The sequence below is a fragment of the Heterodontus francisci genome, chromosome 33 (assembly GCF_036365525.1).
Source record: "Heterodontus francisci isolate sHetFra1 chromosome 33, sHetFra1.hap1, whole genome shotgun sequence".
Taxonomy (NCBI): domain Eukaryota; kingdom Metazoa; phylum Chordata; class Chondrichthyes; order Heterodontiformes; family Heterodontidae; genus Heterodontus; species Heterodontus francisci.
Genome location: NC_090403.1, coordinates 48,308,307 through 48,329,630, shown reverse-complemented (window position 1 = coordinate 48,329,630; position 21,324 = coordinate 48,308,307). Strand labels below are relative to the sequence as shown.

Sequence of the window (21,324 nt, the reverse complement as noted above, 5' to 3'; positions counted from 1 at the left end):
GATCCCATGGCATTATTTGAAGAAGAGCCCGCACAGAACTCCCCCTCCCTCTACGACAACCCCAACACATTTAAACAAGCTAACGCTTCTAATGAGCTGCTGGCTGGGATCCAGGAGAGTGACGCCGAGTGTGCTGCTGATTCCTGTTTACCCTGTGACCTTTACCCTGACAATGAGCACATGTACACACCACTCATGATAGAGCTTGTGCACAAAGCAAAGGAGCAAAGGCATCATGACATCAGAAGCAGATGGCTGGCTAAAATATGTCATCATTCAGCTACAGCTGACCTGTGGGGACATCACAAAGTACCTGCGCTCCATCTGAGAACAGCACGCACATCACAACAGTGACTACATTTCAAACATAGTACTTATTGGCTGTAAAGATGCTCTTCGGTTATGAAAGGCACTATATAAGTTCTTGTTCTTCCTTATCTTTATTTACCCAGCTTTCCAATCAAGTGGCCCTAAACAAATCCAGTCCGTTGAGTTTACCTCCAACCAGCTCCTCGAGATCTTCACATTCTGGGGGGTGTGGGGAACATAAGATTAATGCAAGAAATATCTTAAGTGAATTTTGCTAAATAACTGACAGGCTCCTCATCGGGGGAGATCCTACTCATTACAGCCATCTGTTATAGTGTGGTAAAATCACGCATTTGCTCATTCTCACCTTTTATTAACACATTGAGAGGCTGTATGGGTGCTGTAGACCATTCCTCTGTGATCCCAGGCAATCTATAGGGCTACATATGGGACTTTTGCATCAATCTTTTCATTTGGATTCAGGGAGATGGTTTCCAGTGTTTATACTGTTTTCTGTAGAGTGTTCCATATAGACCTGGGTCCACAAGTCTGACCCTTTTTTTTAATTCATTCACCGGATTTATTACCCATCCCCAATTGCCCCTGAGAAGGTGGTGGTGAGCTGCCTTCTTGAGGACTGAGTGACTTGCTAGGCAATTTCAGAGGGCATTTAAGGGTCAACCACATTGCTGTGGGTCTGGAATCACATATAGGCCAGACCAAGTAAGAACAGCAGATTTCCTTCTCTTAAGGACATTAATGAACCAGTTGGGTTTTTAACAACAATCCAGTAGTTACATGGTCACCATTACTGATGTTAACTTTTTATTCCAGATTTATTTAATTAACTAAGTTAAAATTCCCCAGCTGGTATGAGGGAATTTGAACTCATTTCTTGGATCACAGAATCACAGAATCGTTACAGTGCAGAAGGAGGCCATTCGGCCCATCATGTCTGCACCTGCTCTCTGAAAGAACAATTCACTCAATTCCATTCCCCCGCCTTCTCCCCGTAAACTTGCACATTCTTCCTTACTCATTAGTCCAGGCCTCTGGATTACTAGTCCAGTAACATAACCACTGTACTACTGTACCCCTGATTTATAAGTATATGGAAACATGACCCAACAGCAATAATCAGATGCCTTAATCTGGATTTAAAGAGTAATATTAAGGTAACCAAAGTCTACATTCAATGTTATGGTAGTATCTGGCTTCAAGTTAATTATTTTGGAAATTCATTTTTTTTTTCATTAATGTAGATTTTCCTCACTTTTCTCTGATATCCTGACTTTATTCACTCAATTCCCTGATATTTCAAGACCCATTAGTTTGAACTCATAACCTAGACTGGCACAGCAATCCAGTACTGAAATACTGTCTTTTGCATGGGGTGTTAAACCAAGCTCCTCTCTGGCTATTTGTTGCTCAGGTGCATGTTAAAGATTCACTAAAGAGCAAAGTTTTCCCATTGTCCTGGATAACTTTTCATTCTCAATGTTCCCACGAACAGACTAACTGGCCATTCATTTCGGTTTCTGGAACCTTGCTGTGCACAAAATGGCTGCCCATATAACATCTGCTCTTCAAAAGTAAATAATTGTATGTGACAGCCCTGGCTGAGAGATAGCATCCTCTCTTTATCATCAACGTCATAAGTTTAAGCCCCACTCCAGAGACCTGAGCACATGATTTCAGATGACACTCCAGTGGATTACTGAAGGGTGCCATTTCTTGAATGAAATGTGAAATCAAGATTCTGTCCAGCCTCTCAGGTGGGTGTAAAAGATCTCATGGCACTATTTGAAGAGCAGGTGAGTTCTCCCCAGTGACCTGGGTAAAATTCCTCAACCAGCATCATTGAAACAGGTTAATTGGTCATTTATCTCATTGCTGTTTGTGGGAGCTTGCTGTGCAGAAGATGTTTGCTATGTTTCTCTACCTGACAACAGTGACTACACTTCAAAAGTATTTCATTGGTTGTAAACCACTTTGAGACGTCGTGAAAGGTGCTATAGAAACGCAAGCTCTTTCTTTCAAAGCGTTTGGCAAACATTTTAGAGTTGTTTGCCAAAATACTCAACACATCGATGTAGTTGGCATCAAAACATTTCATTACAGAGTAGAAATTACCAACACGGACGCTCTTGTATGAACATTTAACATGTCTCACACCAAATCCCCGTCTGTGCTAATCTGGCGCAGGCTCTAATTTTTTGAGCCTGCGGTAAAATAGTAAAGAGATAAATGTTTATCCGGGAGCAGTGGTTGTAATTTCTGCACTTACATCAGAAAAATAGAATGGAAATTACTGTCAGTGATGTTATACAAATAGATATCCCCTCGTAACAAATGCCTCTCTGCTTTTTAGATCGAGATAGCAGCTCATTTATCTTAAATGGTTTATCTGTCTTCACTAAATTAGTAAAGAGAGGCCTGAGCTCATTATGCATTCACATGATAGCATTATCTACTGCCTTCTGTTCCTACCATATATTCAGCAGAGGAGCTCAAACATTGAATAGATAAACCTTTATGATAAGGACATTTGGATAGTCCCCATGAGTCTCTTTAACACAAGGTTTGACTAAAAATTCATTCTTAATACAGAACATGTTCTAAGTGAGCCAGTTGCTGGGTTTTATTGTAATACCCATTCATGATTATTGGAAATGGTAGTGATAGAGGTCAGAAAAGCTGTAAGCAGCTAAAATAAAAATAATCTGTGGGCTGTGTGTTCTGTGCGTAGGCTGATGACATGCTACCTGATCCACCTTTGCAGCAAAGAAAAGCATTCAACTTTCTTATAAACTTCACCGCAAGTGCTTATCTTTGTCTTTCTTTAATTTCCCTCGCCGATTTCCTGCCCTTCTCTCCTTGACTGGGATTATGGGATATGTTTCCATAGCCCTCAGTCACCCTGGGATAATGCAGCCATTCTTCATGCATAAACACAGGACCAGTGAGTGCCATCATATACTGAGGCCTAGCAATTACTAGCACACAATCAGCTTCCAGCAGTCAAACTGTAGGAGGATATCACAGCTGAGCCCAATTCAGTTCTCAACCGACATGTATACACGTGTGCCTCCCAGCTGAGGTCACTTGATGATGAGCCAGAGCATGGACCTTGACTGATTTTCCCCTCCCACTCAGAGCTGTGCTGGCCGTTGAGAGTGCTGCTACACTGCACTGAGATCAACTAGCTCAGTAGAGTCCTCGGACTGGGGTTCAGACCTTAAGCCTCTGCACAATTGAAGTTACTTGCTGGCTTTACCAACTAAGTGGTAACACTCTCGCTTCTGAGTCAGTAGGTTGTGGATTGGTGTCCCACTCCAGACAGCTAAGCACAAAATCTAGCTGACACTTCCAGTGCAGTACTGATGGAGTGCTGCACTATCAGATCAAACAGTAGACCGAGGCCCTGTCTGCCCTCTCAGGTGGACGTAAAAGAACCCATGGCACTATTTCTAAGAAGAGCAGGGGACTTCTCCCTGGTGTTCTGGCTAATATTTATTCCTCAACCAACATCACAAAAATAGATGATCTGATCATCATCACATTGCTATTTGTGGGACCTTGCTGTGTGCAAATTGGCTTCCAGATTTCTACATTACAACCGTGAATACACTTCAAAAGTACATCATTGGTTGTAGAGCACTTTGAGAACATCCTGAGGTCATGAAGGGTGCTATATAAATACAACTTCTTCATTAAGGAAATTTTTAAGTTTTATCTTTAAAGAGCCACCACCTTTATTAAAGCGAGGTCAACAGATCTGATTTTCTTTTTTGTTGGTTGTGGAAACAGAATAGCCAGAAATTATTTTTGTCATAATGGTGCCACCTGCAAAGGACCCAACGACCTGTTTGATATGATTTACCTCATTGTGTCCGAGGAGGAAAGGTTTGCGAAGCTGGAGCATCATTTGTATGTTTCTGCCTGGGGATTTCCATGAATGAGGCTCCAGTAACACAACCAGCAAACAGTTTTCCGTGTCTACCAGTCCTTTCATGGCCCATTGGACTGCAGTCTAGACTGCCAATCATTTACCGTAAGTCTGTTACCTGTTTGCTGACCCTTTCATGGTGGCCACCTTATAATGTGAGTGTATTTATTCCCAATGTCTCTCCTCTTTCCATAAGGTATTGACTCCTTGCAAGAAAGAATTGCATTTATATAGCGCCTTTCACAACCACTGGATGTCCCAAAGCACTTTGTAGCCAATGAAGTACTTTTTTGAAGTGTAATTAGGAAACATAGCAGCCAATTTGCACACAGCAAGCTCCCACAAACAGCAATGTAATAATCACCAGATAATCTGTTTTTGTGATGTTGATTGAAGGATAAATATTGGCCAGGCCACCAGGGTAAACTCCCCTACTCTTTTTGAAAAAAGTGACGGGGGATCATTTACGTCCATCTGGGAAAACGATCAGGATTCTGGTTTAATGTCTCATCCAAAAAGACAGCATCTCTGATAGTGCAGCACTCCCTCAGTACTGCACTGGAGTGGCATTTGAACCTGCAACTTTCAGGCCCAGAGTGCTACCAACTGAGCCACAGCTGACACAAGCTAGTAGCACTATTGCATAGCCACCAGGGGCCCACTCATACATTGCCCAAGCAGCTGTTCTTCATGTATGAGCCTAGACAATGAGTGCTTGTATTTGGGGTCATCAGGGTCAAACCCAGTCCTGTCCTTACTTGATATCCACCTGACATTTGTTCAATTTTTTTTAACAGGGAAAACCTGGTACTGGCGTACACTGAGCTAGCCCAAGAACTCTGCCAACTACACAGTCTGACCGAGGCTCAGACTGAGATCCTGAGGAGACTCTCCGAGGAACAACCGACTAATAATGGTAAATAGCCAATATGCAAATGGTGTGGGGGGGGGGGGGGGGTGGTGCGGGGGGCAGGAGTAGAAAGCATCCTGCTCAGAACTATCATTCCTATCATTGTTATTAACAAGAAGTCAATCATTGACCTGTTTTTTATAAGTTTTCTTCATGCCTATCACTTGCTGTGCCTATAATCTTATTCTCGCTCTGCCATAATGATCTCCCCATGCTTCACTCAATTCTGGCACCCTGACTCCAGCTCCTCCTGTGCTTGGCTAAGCCATGAATGATATCTTCTGTGACTGCAGCCTTAGTGCGATATCCCTCCTAGTCCTCCTTGACCTCTTTGCAGTGTTTAACACATTGTTAGCAACATCCCCCACCCTTGCCTTTCCTCCATTGTCCATCTTGGCGGAACTATTCTTGTGTGTGGTTCTGCTCCTGTCCATCTGAATGCAGCCAGTGTATTTCCAGCAACAGTCTTTCTCTCCATCCCTGCACCATCACCTCGGTTGTCCCTCAGGATCCTCTTCCTTCTTTGTACACATCCCCTTGGTGACATTATCTGCAGACACTAGGTCAGATTCCGTAAGTTGGCAACACCAGCTCTGCCTTTCCAGCACCTCTTCTCAACCCATATATTTTTCAAACCGTCCCATCCAAATCCCACAAATGAGGGTTTCAGATATTAGTCATGCATATGTGGCATACACTTTTAGCAGAACCATAAACATTCCTAAAAACAGAAAACTGCAGGGGATAGCCAAGTGGGGTTAGTGTATTCTCCAATATTCTCTTTATTCTCTCTTTTCCTTTCTTTCCTTCCCTTGTTTTTTCTTTCTTCACAGTCCACCTGGCTGAGAACATTTAAATTTCGAATTTCCTGGCCTAAGTGTTTCACTTTCTCTTGCTGGGAAATGAGAGAAAGCAAGCAAAGGCTATGGACACTGGGTTATCCCAGCATTCCTAGCAATAGTGAATGACCTCTATTAAAAAGCTGTAAACTTGATGAAGAACTTTCACTATGATTATGGGACAGCCCTGCCTTTATCCTGCTGATACACCAAGTTTATTGTGGCTATCCAGTCAGGTGTTGCGAGCCAGATTTTGCCATTTAAACACAGGGAGTCAGCTCAAAGACATTAGTCTCCCAAAAAACAAACTGAACAAGCTTCATCAGTGTTCGTAACAGTGCAAGAATAGTGGGCAGAGACGTGGGGGCAGCGGGGGGGCCTTATGCTCAGGAATGGAAACCTAAGTTGCAAACACCCTGCAGGAACTTTCAGTCATTGGATACTAAGATAGTCAAGAGAGTTTAACCAGCACACTGTTAGATTGGGGATGATTTAACACAGGTCTTTGTATTCTGTCTGTGATTCAACTGTTTTAATGAGTCCCGCTCAGGCCATTGTATCCAGGTTTAATGCAAGATAGAAGTATCAATAGAAGTGGTACTGATTAGTGTTTGCATTAATTGTACGTAAAGTGCTTTAGCTGCATCAACAAATGAAACTACTCAGACTGAATTTCCAATGAAGGTTATGCTGGCTTTATATTCAGCAAGGAGGCTGGGGTCTCATTAAAACCTACCAGATATTTTCGGTTCTGCTACTTGGCACACTGAAGAGAAAGGGATAAAATATAGAGGTGACTGGATAATTTTGCAAACCATAGTCCTGTTAAGGCAATTTGAACAGTGTTGAGCTAGCTTATTCACTTGAGGTGGCAATTGGAGCGTTATAATTGGTCTCATCATCGCTGGACTGTCGCATACTTTCTATTATCACTGTTGTTATGTAACTGACAATAGGAGCTTTTCAACACAAAGTAATATGCCGCAACCAGCAATGAGATGAACAATTTGTTCATCTATTTTTGGTGGAGTCGGCTGAGGGAGAAATATTGACCAGGACTCTAGAAAACCTCTCTGATCTTCTTTTGACATGCCATCTTTTAGGTTCACTTGAACAGGCCTAGCATCCAAAGGGAAGGCACCTCCAATCATGCAGCACTCCCTCAGTACTGTTCTGAAATGGCAGCCTAGAGTACATGCTGAAGCCCTGAACTTCGGCTTGAACCCAAGTCCAAGCTGAGGCAAAAGCTTCTATTAACTGAGCCAATCTTCATCTTTTGGGGATAGATGGATAACTTTTGACCTATACTCAAATGTTCTACCCTGATTGCTCCCCAAAATGTACGTAAAATATCCGTTTGTCGGGGGCGATTTTATCTCCAGGCAGGATCGGTGCTTGCTGGAGCTGAGGTGAGGGGCAACCCTCCCCAGTATGAGGCCTGGGTGATTTTAGGTGTCAGGCCTTATTTACATAGAACTTGTGTTACGACAGAGGTGGGAGGAGTGTACTGTCTTTTCTAGTTCTACTTCTCCAAAGGTCACAACATATATTTAAATGTTTACCCAGTTACCGATGCGGTCAATCATAGACTTTACCCAGAATAAAATACACCAACCAGGTTTCTTTAATAAACAACAAAATTATCAGTTTATTATAAAACCAGACTTAACCAGTTATGAAGCAAAGCATTAACACAAAGATTGAAATATGAATGTTCCCTTTTTACCTTAGCCCCTCACAAACACACACACACACCCCAGTGAAATGAAAAATAGTGAGATTTTCTCTTTAGAGCTCTGTTACAAAAAAAAGACAAAAAAATACTTTGGCCAAATTCTTGCTAATTCTTGAAGAAAAAAGTGAAGATATGGAAAGATGTCATTTGTCCCTTTTTGGTTTGGCGCCCCAAATACACGTATACGGCTAACACTGGGATCTTTCTAGAACATTTTTTTACAGACGATGTTGAAGATCAGATTGGCAGGATTTACAGGAGAAATGCAACAGCAAGGGTTTCTGTCAGGCTTTTCAGGAGAAATGCAGCATCAGTTTCTCTATTTCTTGAACTCGATTCTCAGGAAGTTCTCAAAGAGATGGAAGAGGGTGAGCTGATGGTGACTGCTCTCTTGGCTGGTTTTCTCCAACTGCCTTCAAAACAGTTCACACCCCAACACACTGTCCAAAGCGAAACTAAAAACAATATCTCAAGAGTCAAGCCTCCTGACTCCTATAAATCTTGACCTGTCACTTTTCTGTAAACATCTCCTCCAAGTCAAAAAGCCCCTGCAGGGTATTTATCTAAAGACAGATGACTTCCAGTAAATCTTGTTTTCAAACAAGACCTCTCAGTGTCCTTTTATGACCCCAGTGAAAAAAACATCCATGGAATCTTTTTCAATTTTCCCAAATAAAACAATGTCCATAATTCTAAAATACATGAGTCCTCAAAAAAAAATTAACAAAACATATAGAAACACCGTCGTAACACTTGTCAGTCTCTTGTTCGAGCACGGCAAAGCGCATTACCTAGCCGGTGGGAAGGAGCCAGATTTCGGTGGGGAGGGTGGGCGGCACGATCTATTCTGGAGCACTGAGGTACATTGATTGGGGGATGGGTAGTGGGAGAGAAGAGGGCAAGGGCTCCTGGGCTTTGATGGAGCTCCCAATAGCTTTGGCCTGGTGGGGAAGCCATGATTGCTGCTTCCCCACTCAAGCTTCAATTAAAAATAGCAGTCAGGCCTGGATGACATTATCAGAGCCCGATGTGCCTATTCACGGAAGGACCCCATTGTCTTCTGACAATTTAAAGTTACAGTTAGACATATCAGGGTGGGAGGTAAGCAAGTAAGTCCCCTGTTTTATTTTAACTGACCGCCCCCCGCTCCCAGTTTCCACTGGTGGTTAACATTTCCCCTAAGTCCTTACAGATTCTTGAGTCCGAAAAGTTTTTCTCTCGATGTTAGCTTTGAATTAGACCTTGCAGCACCATGACCTCTAACTCAGAAGGTTGTGAATTCAAGGGCCCATTACAAAGATTTGAGCACATAATCCCGAAAATCATCGGGTTGTTCATTCTCACTGCTGTTTGTTGGACCTTGCTGTGCACACAATGGCTGCCACACAGCCCTCCATTACAATGGTTCAAAAGTACCCATGGACTGTGAAGGGCTTTGAGATGTGCTAAGGTCACGCAAAGGTGCTTTATAAATGCAAGATATTTCTTGCTTGTTTTCTGGGGAACATTAAATTTTAACTCTGTTGTTTTACTTTATTTCTCAGCCCATCCCCAACCCTCTGTTCATGTGAGGCAAGTTGCATACTCCAGCTACCCCAGGAGTACAAGTCACCGTCTTTGGGCCAGCTTTCAAGGTCACCGCAGCTACTCTGAAGTCAGTGATGCCAAAGTGTACCACCACACAATGCCGTCTCGATTGGCAGCAGATGACCAATCCTCCCCAACACACAGGCAATACCTTGCCAGCGATTACCTTAAGGTGCCTGATAGTGCAGATGATGGTCCCTTTGATCGACAACTCGAGTCCGATGATGAGGATTGGATGACTCATAGTCCTCCTGGCACTTTGGACAGGGGAATGAGGAGCACTTCCTCCTGCACAGCACTCCCTATCCCAGACAATACCATGAATAGGAATTCTACTGAATATTCCAGATCGGAGCATGCCCAGTCGTGGCCTTCCATCAATGTAGGTCTGCAGTTTTACTGATCCCAAATGACCTCAGCGGAATCTTGCGCACTCTTCATCAGGTTTTGGTTACAAAGCAGTGTAACTCAGTGTTATAGTGGGTTGGGATGTTCTTTCAATTTCTGGAAGCTTAATTCTAATTCAGTCCAAATTAAGCTCAGAAAGATGCAAAAAGAATTGGCGATCACATTCAGTAGTGGTTTTCAAAAGGGGAATTGGATAAATACTTGAAGGAGTGAAAATTGCAGTAATATGAGGAAAGCTCGGTGGAGTGGAACTAACTGGATTGCTCCTCAAAAGAGGCAGTGCAGAATTGATGGGCTGAATAGCCTCCTTCTGTGCTTACTATTCTAATTAAGAGGTAAATAATAAAGGGCTAATAAATCAAAGATAACAGAATCGTTAAAGAAAATGTACAGCAGATTAGAGATGGAAATGGAAACCCTGTGGTAGATGAAGGAATGGCAGAGATACAAAATGAATCATTTCCTTCGATTTCCATAGAAGAAGTGTGATAGTGAGAATGAAAGCGTTCAAGAGGAGGAGGTGGAGCAATTACACAGGATGCCTATAGAGAAAGAAGTTTTACTGAAAAAGGTTTGGAATTCAAAGTGGATAATGATGGCTGGATCCGAGAAGGCTGAGGAAAGTTAGAAGGAGCATAGCCGAGGCTCTTTTCACAATCTTTGAAACATCCTTGGATAAGGCAGTCCAGTATAATATCTGTATTCAAGAAGGGAAAAAATATAAACCAGGTAATTATAGACCCATCAGACTAACAGTAGATAAGCTTCTAGAGTTCAAATTATGGAATAAAATGAATACTTAGAAAGAGATGGGTTCATTAATTACAACCAGCACAGATTTGGAACTAGAGAGCATAAATTAATTGGCAGAAGAAGGGAGAGATTGGGAAAATGTTCCTTTTATTCATAGGACATGGAATGCCAGGTCAAAAGCAATACTGGATAGCTTTTAAAAGGGAAGTGGATAAATATTTGAGGCAGAAAAATTAAGAGTATGAGGAAAGGGCAAGGGAATGGGACTAACTGGTTAGCTCTTACAGAAGCCAACTCATTTGCAATGGGCTGAATGACCCTATGATTTGAGGACTACTCCTCTTAAAAGCATGGAATTGGCAGCGTCCCTCTGAGAGACCATTAGTACAACTGGATTGGGAAATGCAATCATCAGCCTGTTGCAATGAGGGGGAACTGTTCTGAGCTCAAGATGAAGGTAGATTGGTGGGGGCAGAGTAACAGGAGCATTATCAATGTTCAGAAACTGACGTGATTTAAAGTGGTGATAATGAGCACGAAAACTACTTTGTCGTTGATTCTTCCAGAACAGAATGTAATTGTGGAATGTTCCCTAGTTTTGCTTTCCTTGTCCTCCTGTTTTCTCTCCTATTTTCTTCCCTTAACCCTTCTGAAGCTGGTGATCTATGTTGAGGTCAGATTTAATGGGTGCCAATTGCATCTCACGCACATCTTTCTTCGGTATGAGACTAGATGCTCAGGACAGGCGGGCTATTTTCCTATCGACACAGCCTATCCTATCTTCAACTACTCTTACAGTAGGTCACAGCATGGTGTTCAGGAGCAGTAACCCTGGTCGCTGTTTCTTCTCCTTTTCCCAAGGTGTCAAATGCAACTGTAATACTCCATCGTAGATTAATAAATCTTACATAGACTGGGATTCAAACCGGCGATCCTCCCTTACTTTGTATGACCAAGTACAGGGTTCTGCAACCTGTATTTCCAGAGCCCCATGCAGCTCTTTAACATCTCGTTTGGAGGTCCCAACCTTTCCAGTTGGATCGCATTAACATGCAAAAATCCGAAAAAGAAATTGAGTCAAGAAAAGTAAGAGTTGTGTTTCTATTGTAGGGATAAAAAGCCAATCATTATGCTGCACTTTATAGTTTCAAAGGTTATTTTAACGAAAAACATCATTGTGTTCTAAGTAAACCTTTACAAGTGGTATAGCTACATCATGGTTATAGGTAATGCTTTTGGTTTGAGGTACAGGTTTTATAGTTACGACCATTAATGTTTCTAATATAGCTGAGACGATAATCTATTCTGAATGTGTTATTAAAAGCTTTTTTAATCATGAGAATCAATAGCTGAAAAAATGGTCTTAATTCTACGCATCTTAAGTTATAGTTTGTTTTAAAAATGACTTGACTGACAAAATTAAAGTGATAAAAAGTCAAAAAATGCGATAATTCAATTAGGTCTATTTTACGTTTGATTTTTTTTTCTATTGATACATAAATTCAATATTTATTATATATGCAAATTACGCATTCTACCAGAGACACTTGGCAATTTGGTCTAGAAACGCCAAAATTTCATCTTGTGGCTCTTCAGGTAAAAAAGGTTGCTGACTTCTGACCTCGTAGTACATGTGGTATATTTACCCATGAAACCATCATCCCCAAATCCTATCCGGAAATAATCATTGTATGGTCGGTTGACTGTATTTGGAGTTTTGAAGCTCAAGCCTTCTGCAGCACTGAAGGAATGAACCGCTTTCAATGCAGTCACCAATTAGTAACTTGTGTAGTTGATGTCAGGGCAAGAGGTCTGATTTATTTTTTAGTTTATTTTTTATTTAAATAAATAAATAAAAAATAAATAAATAAAAGATCTGATCAAAAAACAATTCAGACACCGAACAATTTACTCTTCTGTTCCTTTCTCCCTGCCCAGCTTTGGATGGAAACAGGAGACTCGGACATCAGGAGCTGCCCACTCTGTCAGTTGGCCTTTCCCCTCAACTACCCAGATGATGCCCTCATAAAACACATTGATACCCATTTGGAAAACAGCAAGATCTGATAGATAGGCTCCTCACTGAATCATGGAAGAATTGAAGAAAGCAAAGAAGCAAAGGAATGACTTGAAAACTGATACAAGATAACTAATATTACAGAACAAACAAAGATCAAATTTTCTACTTATTAACCTGACTTTTTTTTGTTGGATGATTAATCTAGAATGAAACTAACAAAAGATAGAAAGTCTGACTGAAGACTGCTCCCAACTTGAGGAAGGAAGATGAAAATTATTGATTAGTTGCTGTTAAACGTGACAAATGATATGTCTTCCAGTGCAATCAGTTTACTTCCGAAAGCAAAATATTTGAACCTTGGTCAGTAGAAATTTGGTGGTTCTGGAATGAATAGCTGGAGAATGATGCTGTCCCATTGTGCAATGAAGAGACTCAACTGAAGGGTTAGGTGTTGACATTAAATTGGGCAGCTCTTTGTTTAATGGAGCAGGTTGAATTGCTATAGTGCATCATCGGAACAGTCTTCCTGTGCAGTACTGTGATGTCAGTACAGTTGGATACTAATTACTGAAGTATAGCAAGAATATAACTATTGGCGAGAAGTGGTGAGATGCAGACAATAATTAATAGGTTGACACTGGAAAAGGGCAGTCCTGAAGGCCAAGTGTGCCAGCGGCTTCCCAATATCGCAAATTGACCTACTTTATATATCCCATTGATTCCAAGTTGCAAATTCTGTTCTTGGTATTGCACACCTTGGTATGCCACAGCAGAAAAATAAAACAAATGTAACTTATTAATATTGGCAATAGACATGATCCAAAGTCATGTAACATCATCGCATGCATGTCTTTTATTTACAGTTCTTGGCACTTTACCACATACACAGAGTCTGTCACAGGCCATTGTGGGCTCAGCCTCTGTCTGTAAAAGAAAAAAAGAAAGACTTACATTTATATAGCACCTTTCATGACCACAGGATGTCCCAAAGCGCTTTACAGTCAATGAAGTGCTTTTGAAGGCAATCACTATTGTAATGTAAGAATTATGGCAGTCAATTTGCACACAGCAAGCTCCCACAAATGGCAATGTGATAATGACCTGATAATCTGTTTTTGTGATGTTGATTGAGAGATAAATATTGGCCAGGACACCAAGTAGAACTCTCCTGCTCTTCTTCGAAATAGTGACATGGGATCGTCAACATCCACTTGAGAGGGCAGACGGATTCTCGTTTTACTGTCTCATCTGAAAGACAGTGCCTCCAACCATGCAGCACTCCCTTAGTACTGCACTGGAATGTCAGACTAGATTTTTGTGCTCAAGTCTCTGGAGTGGGACTTGAGCCCCCAACCTTCTAACACAGAGGTGAGAGTACTAACTACTGACCCATGGCTTAAACAGTATTGTGATTTCCCTCAACGCAGCAGAAATTTTTCATTTCCCTTGTTTACACATACACATATCAATGAAAAGTTTTAGTACGCTGGCTCTAGCAGCTTGTTGAATTTCTGCAGGGTATTCCTTCATATTTATATCAGCATGCCACCATGCCCTCAGATTGGCACAATGAGGTGCAGAGTCAATGAAATTAATGACAAGAAGATTGGAAGTGTGTTGACCTCCATACAGTGTGTTGACCTCCATACTTGATTATCCTCTAATCCATGCCCTTTGATACCCTTTGCTGGGAGTGAAGTAAGTGGAATGTTGCCCCTATATTTCTAAAATTTGACCTTGAGTGTTTATTGCAGAATAATATATTTTAAAAGTGAATTCCCTCATGTCAGGTAGTCTGGTAACTCAGGCTTGACTCACAAATTTAGGATCACAGGATCTAAGGTTAACTCTCACTTCCACTCAGTTGAGTTTTTCTGATTTTCAGCTGGACGGAGTGCTGTTAATAAAATATTATCTGGCATTCCGGACTGGAATGCCACCCTCCTGCCCAGTCAGGCATGAAGTAGCATTGATGCCTAGTGCCAATAATGTGTGTGGCTTAAGCTGACTCACTTCCCGGCTATCTGAGAAGCATGAATAGCGGCAGAGAGAAAACAAAAAAAAAAGAGCACTGGCAAAATTCTCTTCACATTGCTCTGTTTTCAGTACAGTAGCGAGGCAGAACATTGAGAGAAAGTGAGCCTGAGCAAGTTTTACACCCAGGGAAAAGCCACTAATATGATATAAGATTTGGCTGGTAGCAAGTTGTAAGACTTGAAGTCAAATCAAGCGATTCTAATGTGAGCATAAACATGAGGGCTGGTTTATGTGGTAGCAAGGTTCCTGAGATTGCATTATAGTCAGCTCCAAGCCAACTGTTGTTTCCTATAATGTATGCAAGACTGTGAGAGGCTTTAAATTTGAACAGTTGGCTGGTTTACCAATTCTCATCTTCCGCTCCGCCGCCAAATGTTGCTGTTAGGGTTTCTGTCTTCCGTGCCCCCTGGGGAATTTTACCATTCACTTTGCATCTTGTACTCTGCCAGAAAATTTTTACTGTCCATTTTGTATCTCATGTTTCCGCTGTTTGCTTCTTAACTTCTGCTGTCAAATGGATTGACGTCATGTGATGGGAAAAGAGGCTTGATACACAAGTAGAGTGATAAAGGCCTTCCATGTGAGAGATTAGACCATGGAGAGGATGTCTTTACCACACATGACACAGGTCTTTATGGTCTCGTACATGATACATTGACATAATCATCTCTAATTGAAATGAAATAACATTCTGGCTGTGACTAACGTGAAGTACTAATAGTTACCTTACTAACTGAAGTTGATACTGAATCCCTAAATGCGCAACGCAGCACGGTTGTGGATCGTATAGACCAGGAATGTCCCGGATTTGACCCTTGCTCTGTGCTGGGTTGACTGATCTCAGTCACGGAAGCAATTGGGGCTGGTCAATTGGCCCAGGGCCAGGGCAAAAAATTAAACCAATATCCTGGAAAATTAACATGATGAATTTTCCTAACATCAGTTGTAAATTCATTTTTTTTGACAGTTTGCCCTTCTGTCACTACTTAACTTGAAGGAGTTCTGGAATTACCTTTTCTATAAATATTTTATATGTCTCTGTAATATGTTATTCTTAAAACATTTGGTCACCCTCCAGATCATTGGAGGTTTCTGGGTCACAGGGACACTGGGTAGCAGAGATACACTCCATTGTAGAAACGGCACTTTTTAAAAATTATTTTTGACAAATGATTTCTACTGACTCCTGATAGTCTCTTTGCTTGATTTTCTGATAGTGAAGAACACAAATCTGGTGCACTTCAACTTGAGTGGATTGGTACAGTAGGTTTGCTCTGTACTTTTAATGATAATTCTTGCTGTTCTTACTTAACAATAATTTCACAATAAGTGGGAGCTTGGCACTGAGAGGGCTGGAGAGTCAGCTCATTAACTTTTAATGTACCGTTAAGCATTCAGCATCTTGAAAACTGACAGAACAAATCCTTCCTTAACCTTTAGTCCTTTGGTTTGTCTTCTACCTAGGCCATCACTTCCTGTGACCTTCCATTTCCATTTCTTTTTAGGATGCTCTTCATCTCTCCTGTTAATGCAATGTTTTTTATGATCAAAGAAAAATGAATGTCAAGTTGACTAAAGTATCTCATTTGCCAAATGAGAACTAACTTTGCACAAAGATTGTTGCCTTGAATATTGAGCCCAGGTTTTCACCTTTCCTTTGAGATAGGGAGTCAAAAAAGAATTTTCAGGGATTTTCAGTCTTAGCTTTCATAGGAGACCATCACATATTTCCTGTGGTTGAGTGCAATGTCCAATGATTTGGTTAGTTAATGTAGATTGCCACTGATTACTCTTGAACAGGAACCCTAATTGCAAACTTCTCCTCTAAACCTCACAAAATTCTTTGGAAATAGTTTCATACAAATAGGAGTGGGCCATTCAGCCCCATGAGCCTGTACCGCCATTCAGTTAGATCATGGTTGATCTGTACCTCAACTCCATTTACCCGCCATTTTTCCATATAGGAACATAGGAGCTGGAGTAGGCCATTCAGCCCATCGAGTCTGCTCCACCCTTCAATACGATCATGGCTGATCATCCACTTCAATGCCTTTTTCCCACACTATCCCCATATCCCTTTATGTCATTGATATTTAGAAATCTGTCAATCTCTGCTTTAAACGTACTCAATGACTGAGCTTCCACAGCCCTCTTGGGTAGAGAATTCCAAAGATTTACAACCCTCTGAGTAAAGAAATCTTTCCTCATCTCTGTCCTAAGTGGTTTCCCCCTTATTTTGAAATTGTGTCCCCTGGTTCTAGACTCCCCAACCAGGGGAAACATCTTACCTGCATCTACCCTGAATATCCCTTTAAGTATTTTGTAGGTTTCAATGAGATCACCTCTCATCCTTCAAAACTCCAGAGAATACAAGTCCAGTTTCCCCAATCTCTAGCTTTGCCTAATAAAAATCTATTGATCTCAGTCTTGAAAATTTCAAGGATTCACGGCCTTTTGGAGGAGAGAGTTCCAGATTTCCACTACCCATAGTATGAAAAAGTGTTTCGAAAGCGACTCTCTGCTATATGCATTCAGGCTTACCATCGTCAAACATAAGTTTCTAACAAAATCTTATTTTAAGATTGCCTTTCACATGTGCGGCAAAGTCAATGAATAATAGGCGTAGAAATTTTTAATTGGCAGAGGTTAAAGTTCTTTTCAAAAAGCCAGAATCCATTCTTCTTACAGATGATTTAAAGACCTTTTATAGATTGATTTACTGAAGAGGAAAAGAACTGGAATAATCCAAGAATATTAATCATGAAAGAATTTTTTAAGAAGAAAGGTTTTCTTTGGCAATGCAATTAGTGACACGTTTGTATATTCTTTCACTGCACATGGCCGGCACAAGGTAAAATGAGATAATAAGTTCCAAGCTGCATTCAGTGGGGCCCAAATTAATTTATGTTGCCATTCTAAGCAATAATAATCTCAGGATTGTTTTACAGGTGAGGATGTATGCATCTCAGTGGGAAGCAAACAGTTTAGGGCCTAATGGACTCTGTAGTGATCATCACTGACAAGGTCAGCATTTATTTTCCATCCCTAATTGCCCTTAAGAATGTGGTGGTGAGTTGCCTTCTTCAACCACTGCAGTCCGTGTGGTGTAGGTACACCCACAATGCCGTTAGGGAGGGAGTTCCTGGATTTTGACACAATGACAGTGAAGGAACAGCAACATATTTCCAAGTCAGAATGATGTGTAGCTTGGAGGGGAACTTGCAGCTGGTGGTGTTCCCATACATCTGCTGCCCTTGTCCTTCTTGGTGGTAGTGGTCGCAGGTTTGGAAGGTGCTGTCGAAGGAGCCTTGGTGAGTTGCTGCTGTGCATCTTGTAGGTGGTACACACTGCTGCCACTGTGTGCCAAAGGTGGAGGGAATGAATGTTTAAGGTGGTGGATGGGGTGCCAATTAAGTGGGCTGCTTTGGTGATGTTGAGCTTCTTGAGTGTTCGGAGCTGTATCCCTTCCAGGCAAGTTGATACTATTCCATCACACTCCTGACTTGTGCCTTGTTGACGGTGGACAGGCTTTGGGGAGTCAGGAAGTGAGTTACTCACCACAGAATTCGCAGGCTCTGACCTGCTCTTGTAGCCACAGTATTTGTATAGCTGGTCCAATTAAGTTTCTGGTCAATGGTAATCACCAGGATATTGATGGTGGGAACTTCAGCGATTGTAATGCCATTGAATGTCAAGGAGAGATGGTTAGTTTCTCTCTTGTTTGAGGTGGTCATTGCCTGGTACTTATATGGCGTGAATGTTACTTGCCACTTATCAGCCCAAGCTTGAATGTTATCCAGGTCTTGCTATATGCGGGCAAGGACTGCTTCAGTATCTGACAACTTGTGAATGGTGCTGAACACCGTGCAATCATCAGCAAACATCCCGACTTCTGACCTTATGATGGAGGGAAGGTCATTGATGGAGCAGCTGAAGTTGGTAGGGCCTCGGACACTACCCTGAGGAACTCCTGCAGTGATGTCCTGGAGCTGAGATGATTGATCTCCAACAACCACAACCATTTTCCTTTGTGCTAGGCATGACTCTAACCAGTGGAGAGTTTTCCCCCTGATTCCCATTGACTTTAGTTTTGCTAGGGCTCCTTGATGCGACACGCAGTCAACTACTGCCTTCATGTCAAGGGCAGTCACTCTCACCTCACCTTTGAAGTTCAGCTTTTTTGCCCATTTTTGGACCAAGGCTGTAACGAGGTCTGGAGCTGTGTGGCCTTGGTGGAACCCAAACTGAGCATCGATGAGCATGTTGTTGCTGAGTAAGTGCTGCGTGATAGCACTGTCGCAACTCCTTTCATCAATTTGCTGATGAATGAGAGTAAACTGATGGGGCGGTAATTGGCTGGGTTGGATCTGTCCTGCTTTTTGTGGACAGGACATACCTGGGCAATTTTCTACATTGTTGGGTAGATGCCAATGTTGTAGCCAGTTTGGGTAAGGGGCTTAGCTAGTTCTGGAGCATAGGTCTTCAGTACTACAGTGGAATGTTGTCAGGGGCCATAGCCTTTGCTGTATCCAGTGCCTTCAGTCGTTTCTTGATATCACATGGAGTGAATCCATTGGCTGAAGACTGGCAGCTATGTGTAGATCTAATACGTATCAAAACACATTTCATAAGATTTTTAGAAACAGAATTAGGCCATAGGACTCAATAAAGCCATACCATTCTTGATATATCAGCATTACATACCCACCTTCCTATCCCATCTCTCCAGAAAATTATCAATTGTTCTTGAACTCATTTATACTGCCTGATCCATTGACCTTGCCTAGTGACCTTTTGCACAAGTCTATTAGGCTTTGGGTGAAAATGTCTGCCTGATTTTCCTTCTAACTCCTAACTTCCTGGTATGTGAACACTTCAATGTCGCTGAATCAGCTTTATGAAAAGCATTCATCATGAAAATGTCACCTCTCCTAATCCGTCCTATGCTGAAGGGTGCTACCTCGTCAGATGTTGTGTCTGTCAAGGTGGCCTGGTATCTCAAACAGTTTGATCAATTCTCATCAAGAGGACTGTGTGCTACAGTCACAGGGACATCTCAGCGTAGTCCAAACATCTCAGCTTCACAAGTTTTGTTAATCGGTGACAGGATCTTGTGACTCAGGACAAAATATGAAGGATGCTGTCTTCTTCAAAAGTAAGGGAAGGAAAGAAAAGTTTTATCAGTCCCCTCCCACTCAAGTTGTGTCTTCTGCTTCCTGTGTGTAAGAGAGAGAGAGGCCGTCATCATCTGGTTCATTTGAATTATGCCTCTTGTCTACTCTTGACTCTGATTGTTCAGATGAGTTTATGACCATCTGGGAGGAAGACTCATGGTGGCAAATGGTGCATGCCACAGAGGAACAGAGTGACATGGCAATAATGGGACTGCCCTCTACAAGTGGGCATACAGCAGACTGGTTTTGTACAAAGTGTAATGAAAACAATGATGGGCAGTGGTTATAATATTCGGAGTGAAGAAGGGAACTGTGTTGAACCTAGAAAATTTTTCAAAATACTTAAACTCTTCGGCATGATCCCAGTAGGTGTGATGAATCCATCTTCTCTCCAGGAAATGTTTACATGTTTCAACCAAAACTTAACTGCAACCAATTAAAATGAAAGTAGGAAGAAAATGAGGCTCCTGATATTTTTTCCTTACTTCCAATGAGTTGGTGGAAGAGGAAATAAAATCTTTAAAAAGACATTATATAAAGGCAGCTTTAAATTGTACTGAAATGCCAAAATACACTTGTTGGGCACTGCCTGCGAACTGTGATCATTTTTACAATTGTGATAATATTATGCTAAACTAAAGACTCGCCAATTCTGATCTTACTGTGAACTTTTTTCTCACTGTAGTGTGCAACAACCTGCTGATACATGTTTGAGGTAATATCATAATATTATGAGGGTTTACTCACCAGACTTTCAGGTCTAGTCTGTGAATGGGTGGATATCGCAGGGACATCTTCTAGAAGTGGACAGCAGGTCCTGGGATAGAATAGGTATGTTTTCTGTTTTTATGCAAGTTTGGTAACTGGATAATGTGTTATCCTCACAGTCTCTTGTAGTGTATTTTGTATAGACTCATTTCATCCAGACTTGCTCTTTTCTAGTCTGGATGAGCAGGCTAGACAATTAGATATCCAAGAAAGTTTTTAATCTTAAAATTAAGGTGCCCTCTGTTTTATGTTCTCACGTGGTTTGACCAGGATCAAATCTTCAGATACAGTTATTACATTTTACGCAAAGTGATGTGGGATACACACGGAAGCTAGTTAAGCCTCTTTATATTGTCAGGAACCAGCTATCACAAGAACAGAATGCTCACGTTGGTCAGTCACTTATGTTACCTCACCAGGGTTCTCTAAACATGCTTTGTTAAAGCTATGGACGCTACTGTGTAGTCTGAATATTTATTGTCTCATTTTCTGTCATGGTGTATTCAGTTGTATTTCGTAACATGCAGATTCCTGCATTTTGGACAGACTTACAGATTAAAATGTTTTTTAAAATAGACTAATAAAAGAAAGACTTGCATTTCTTGGAACCTTTCAGAATCTCAGAGCGTCCCAGAATGATTTACAGCCAAAGAAGTATTTAGAAGTGTAGTCACTTTTACAATGTAGGCAATGTGGCAGCCACACTTGCGCATAGCAAGATCCCACAAATAGCATTGCGATACTGGCCAGATTATCTTTTTTTTTAAAGTGAGGGATAAATATTGGCCAGCACATGGGGGAACACTTCCTAGTCCCTCTTCAAAATAGTGTCATT

At 41.5% G+C, this 21,324-nt stretch overlaps 1 protein-coding gene across 4 annotated transcripts in view; it reads left to right on the top strand.

Moving 5' to 3' along the window:
- The window catches only part of tbkbp1 (TBK1 binding protein 1), a 114,032-nt gene extending 93,000 nt beyond the window's left edge, over window positions 1-21,032 (top strand). For all 4 annotated transcript variants that reach the window (XM_068013513.1, XM_068013512.1, XM_068013510.1 and 1 more), the window contains exons 8-10: window positions 5,056-5,174; window positions 9,287-9,711; window positions 12,429-21,032. In XM_068013513.1, the coding sequence (XP_067869614.1) occupies window positions 5,056-5,174; window positions 9,287-9,711; window positions 12,429-12,557 (673 nt within the window). In that variant the 3' untranslated portion in view covers window positions 12,558-21,032. The remainder of the gene's footprint in view (window positions 1-5,055; window positions 5,175-9,286; window positions 9,712-12,428) is intronic.
- Window positions 21,033-21,324: the final 292 nt, after the last annotated feature.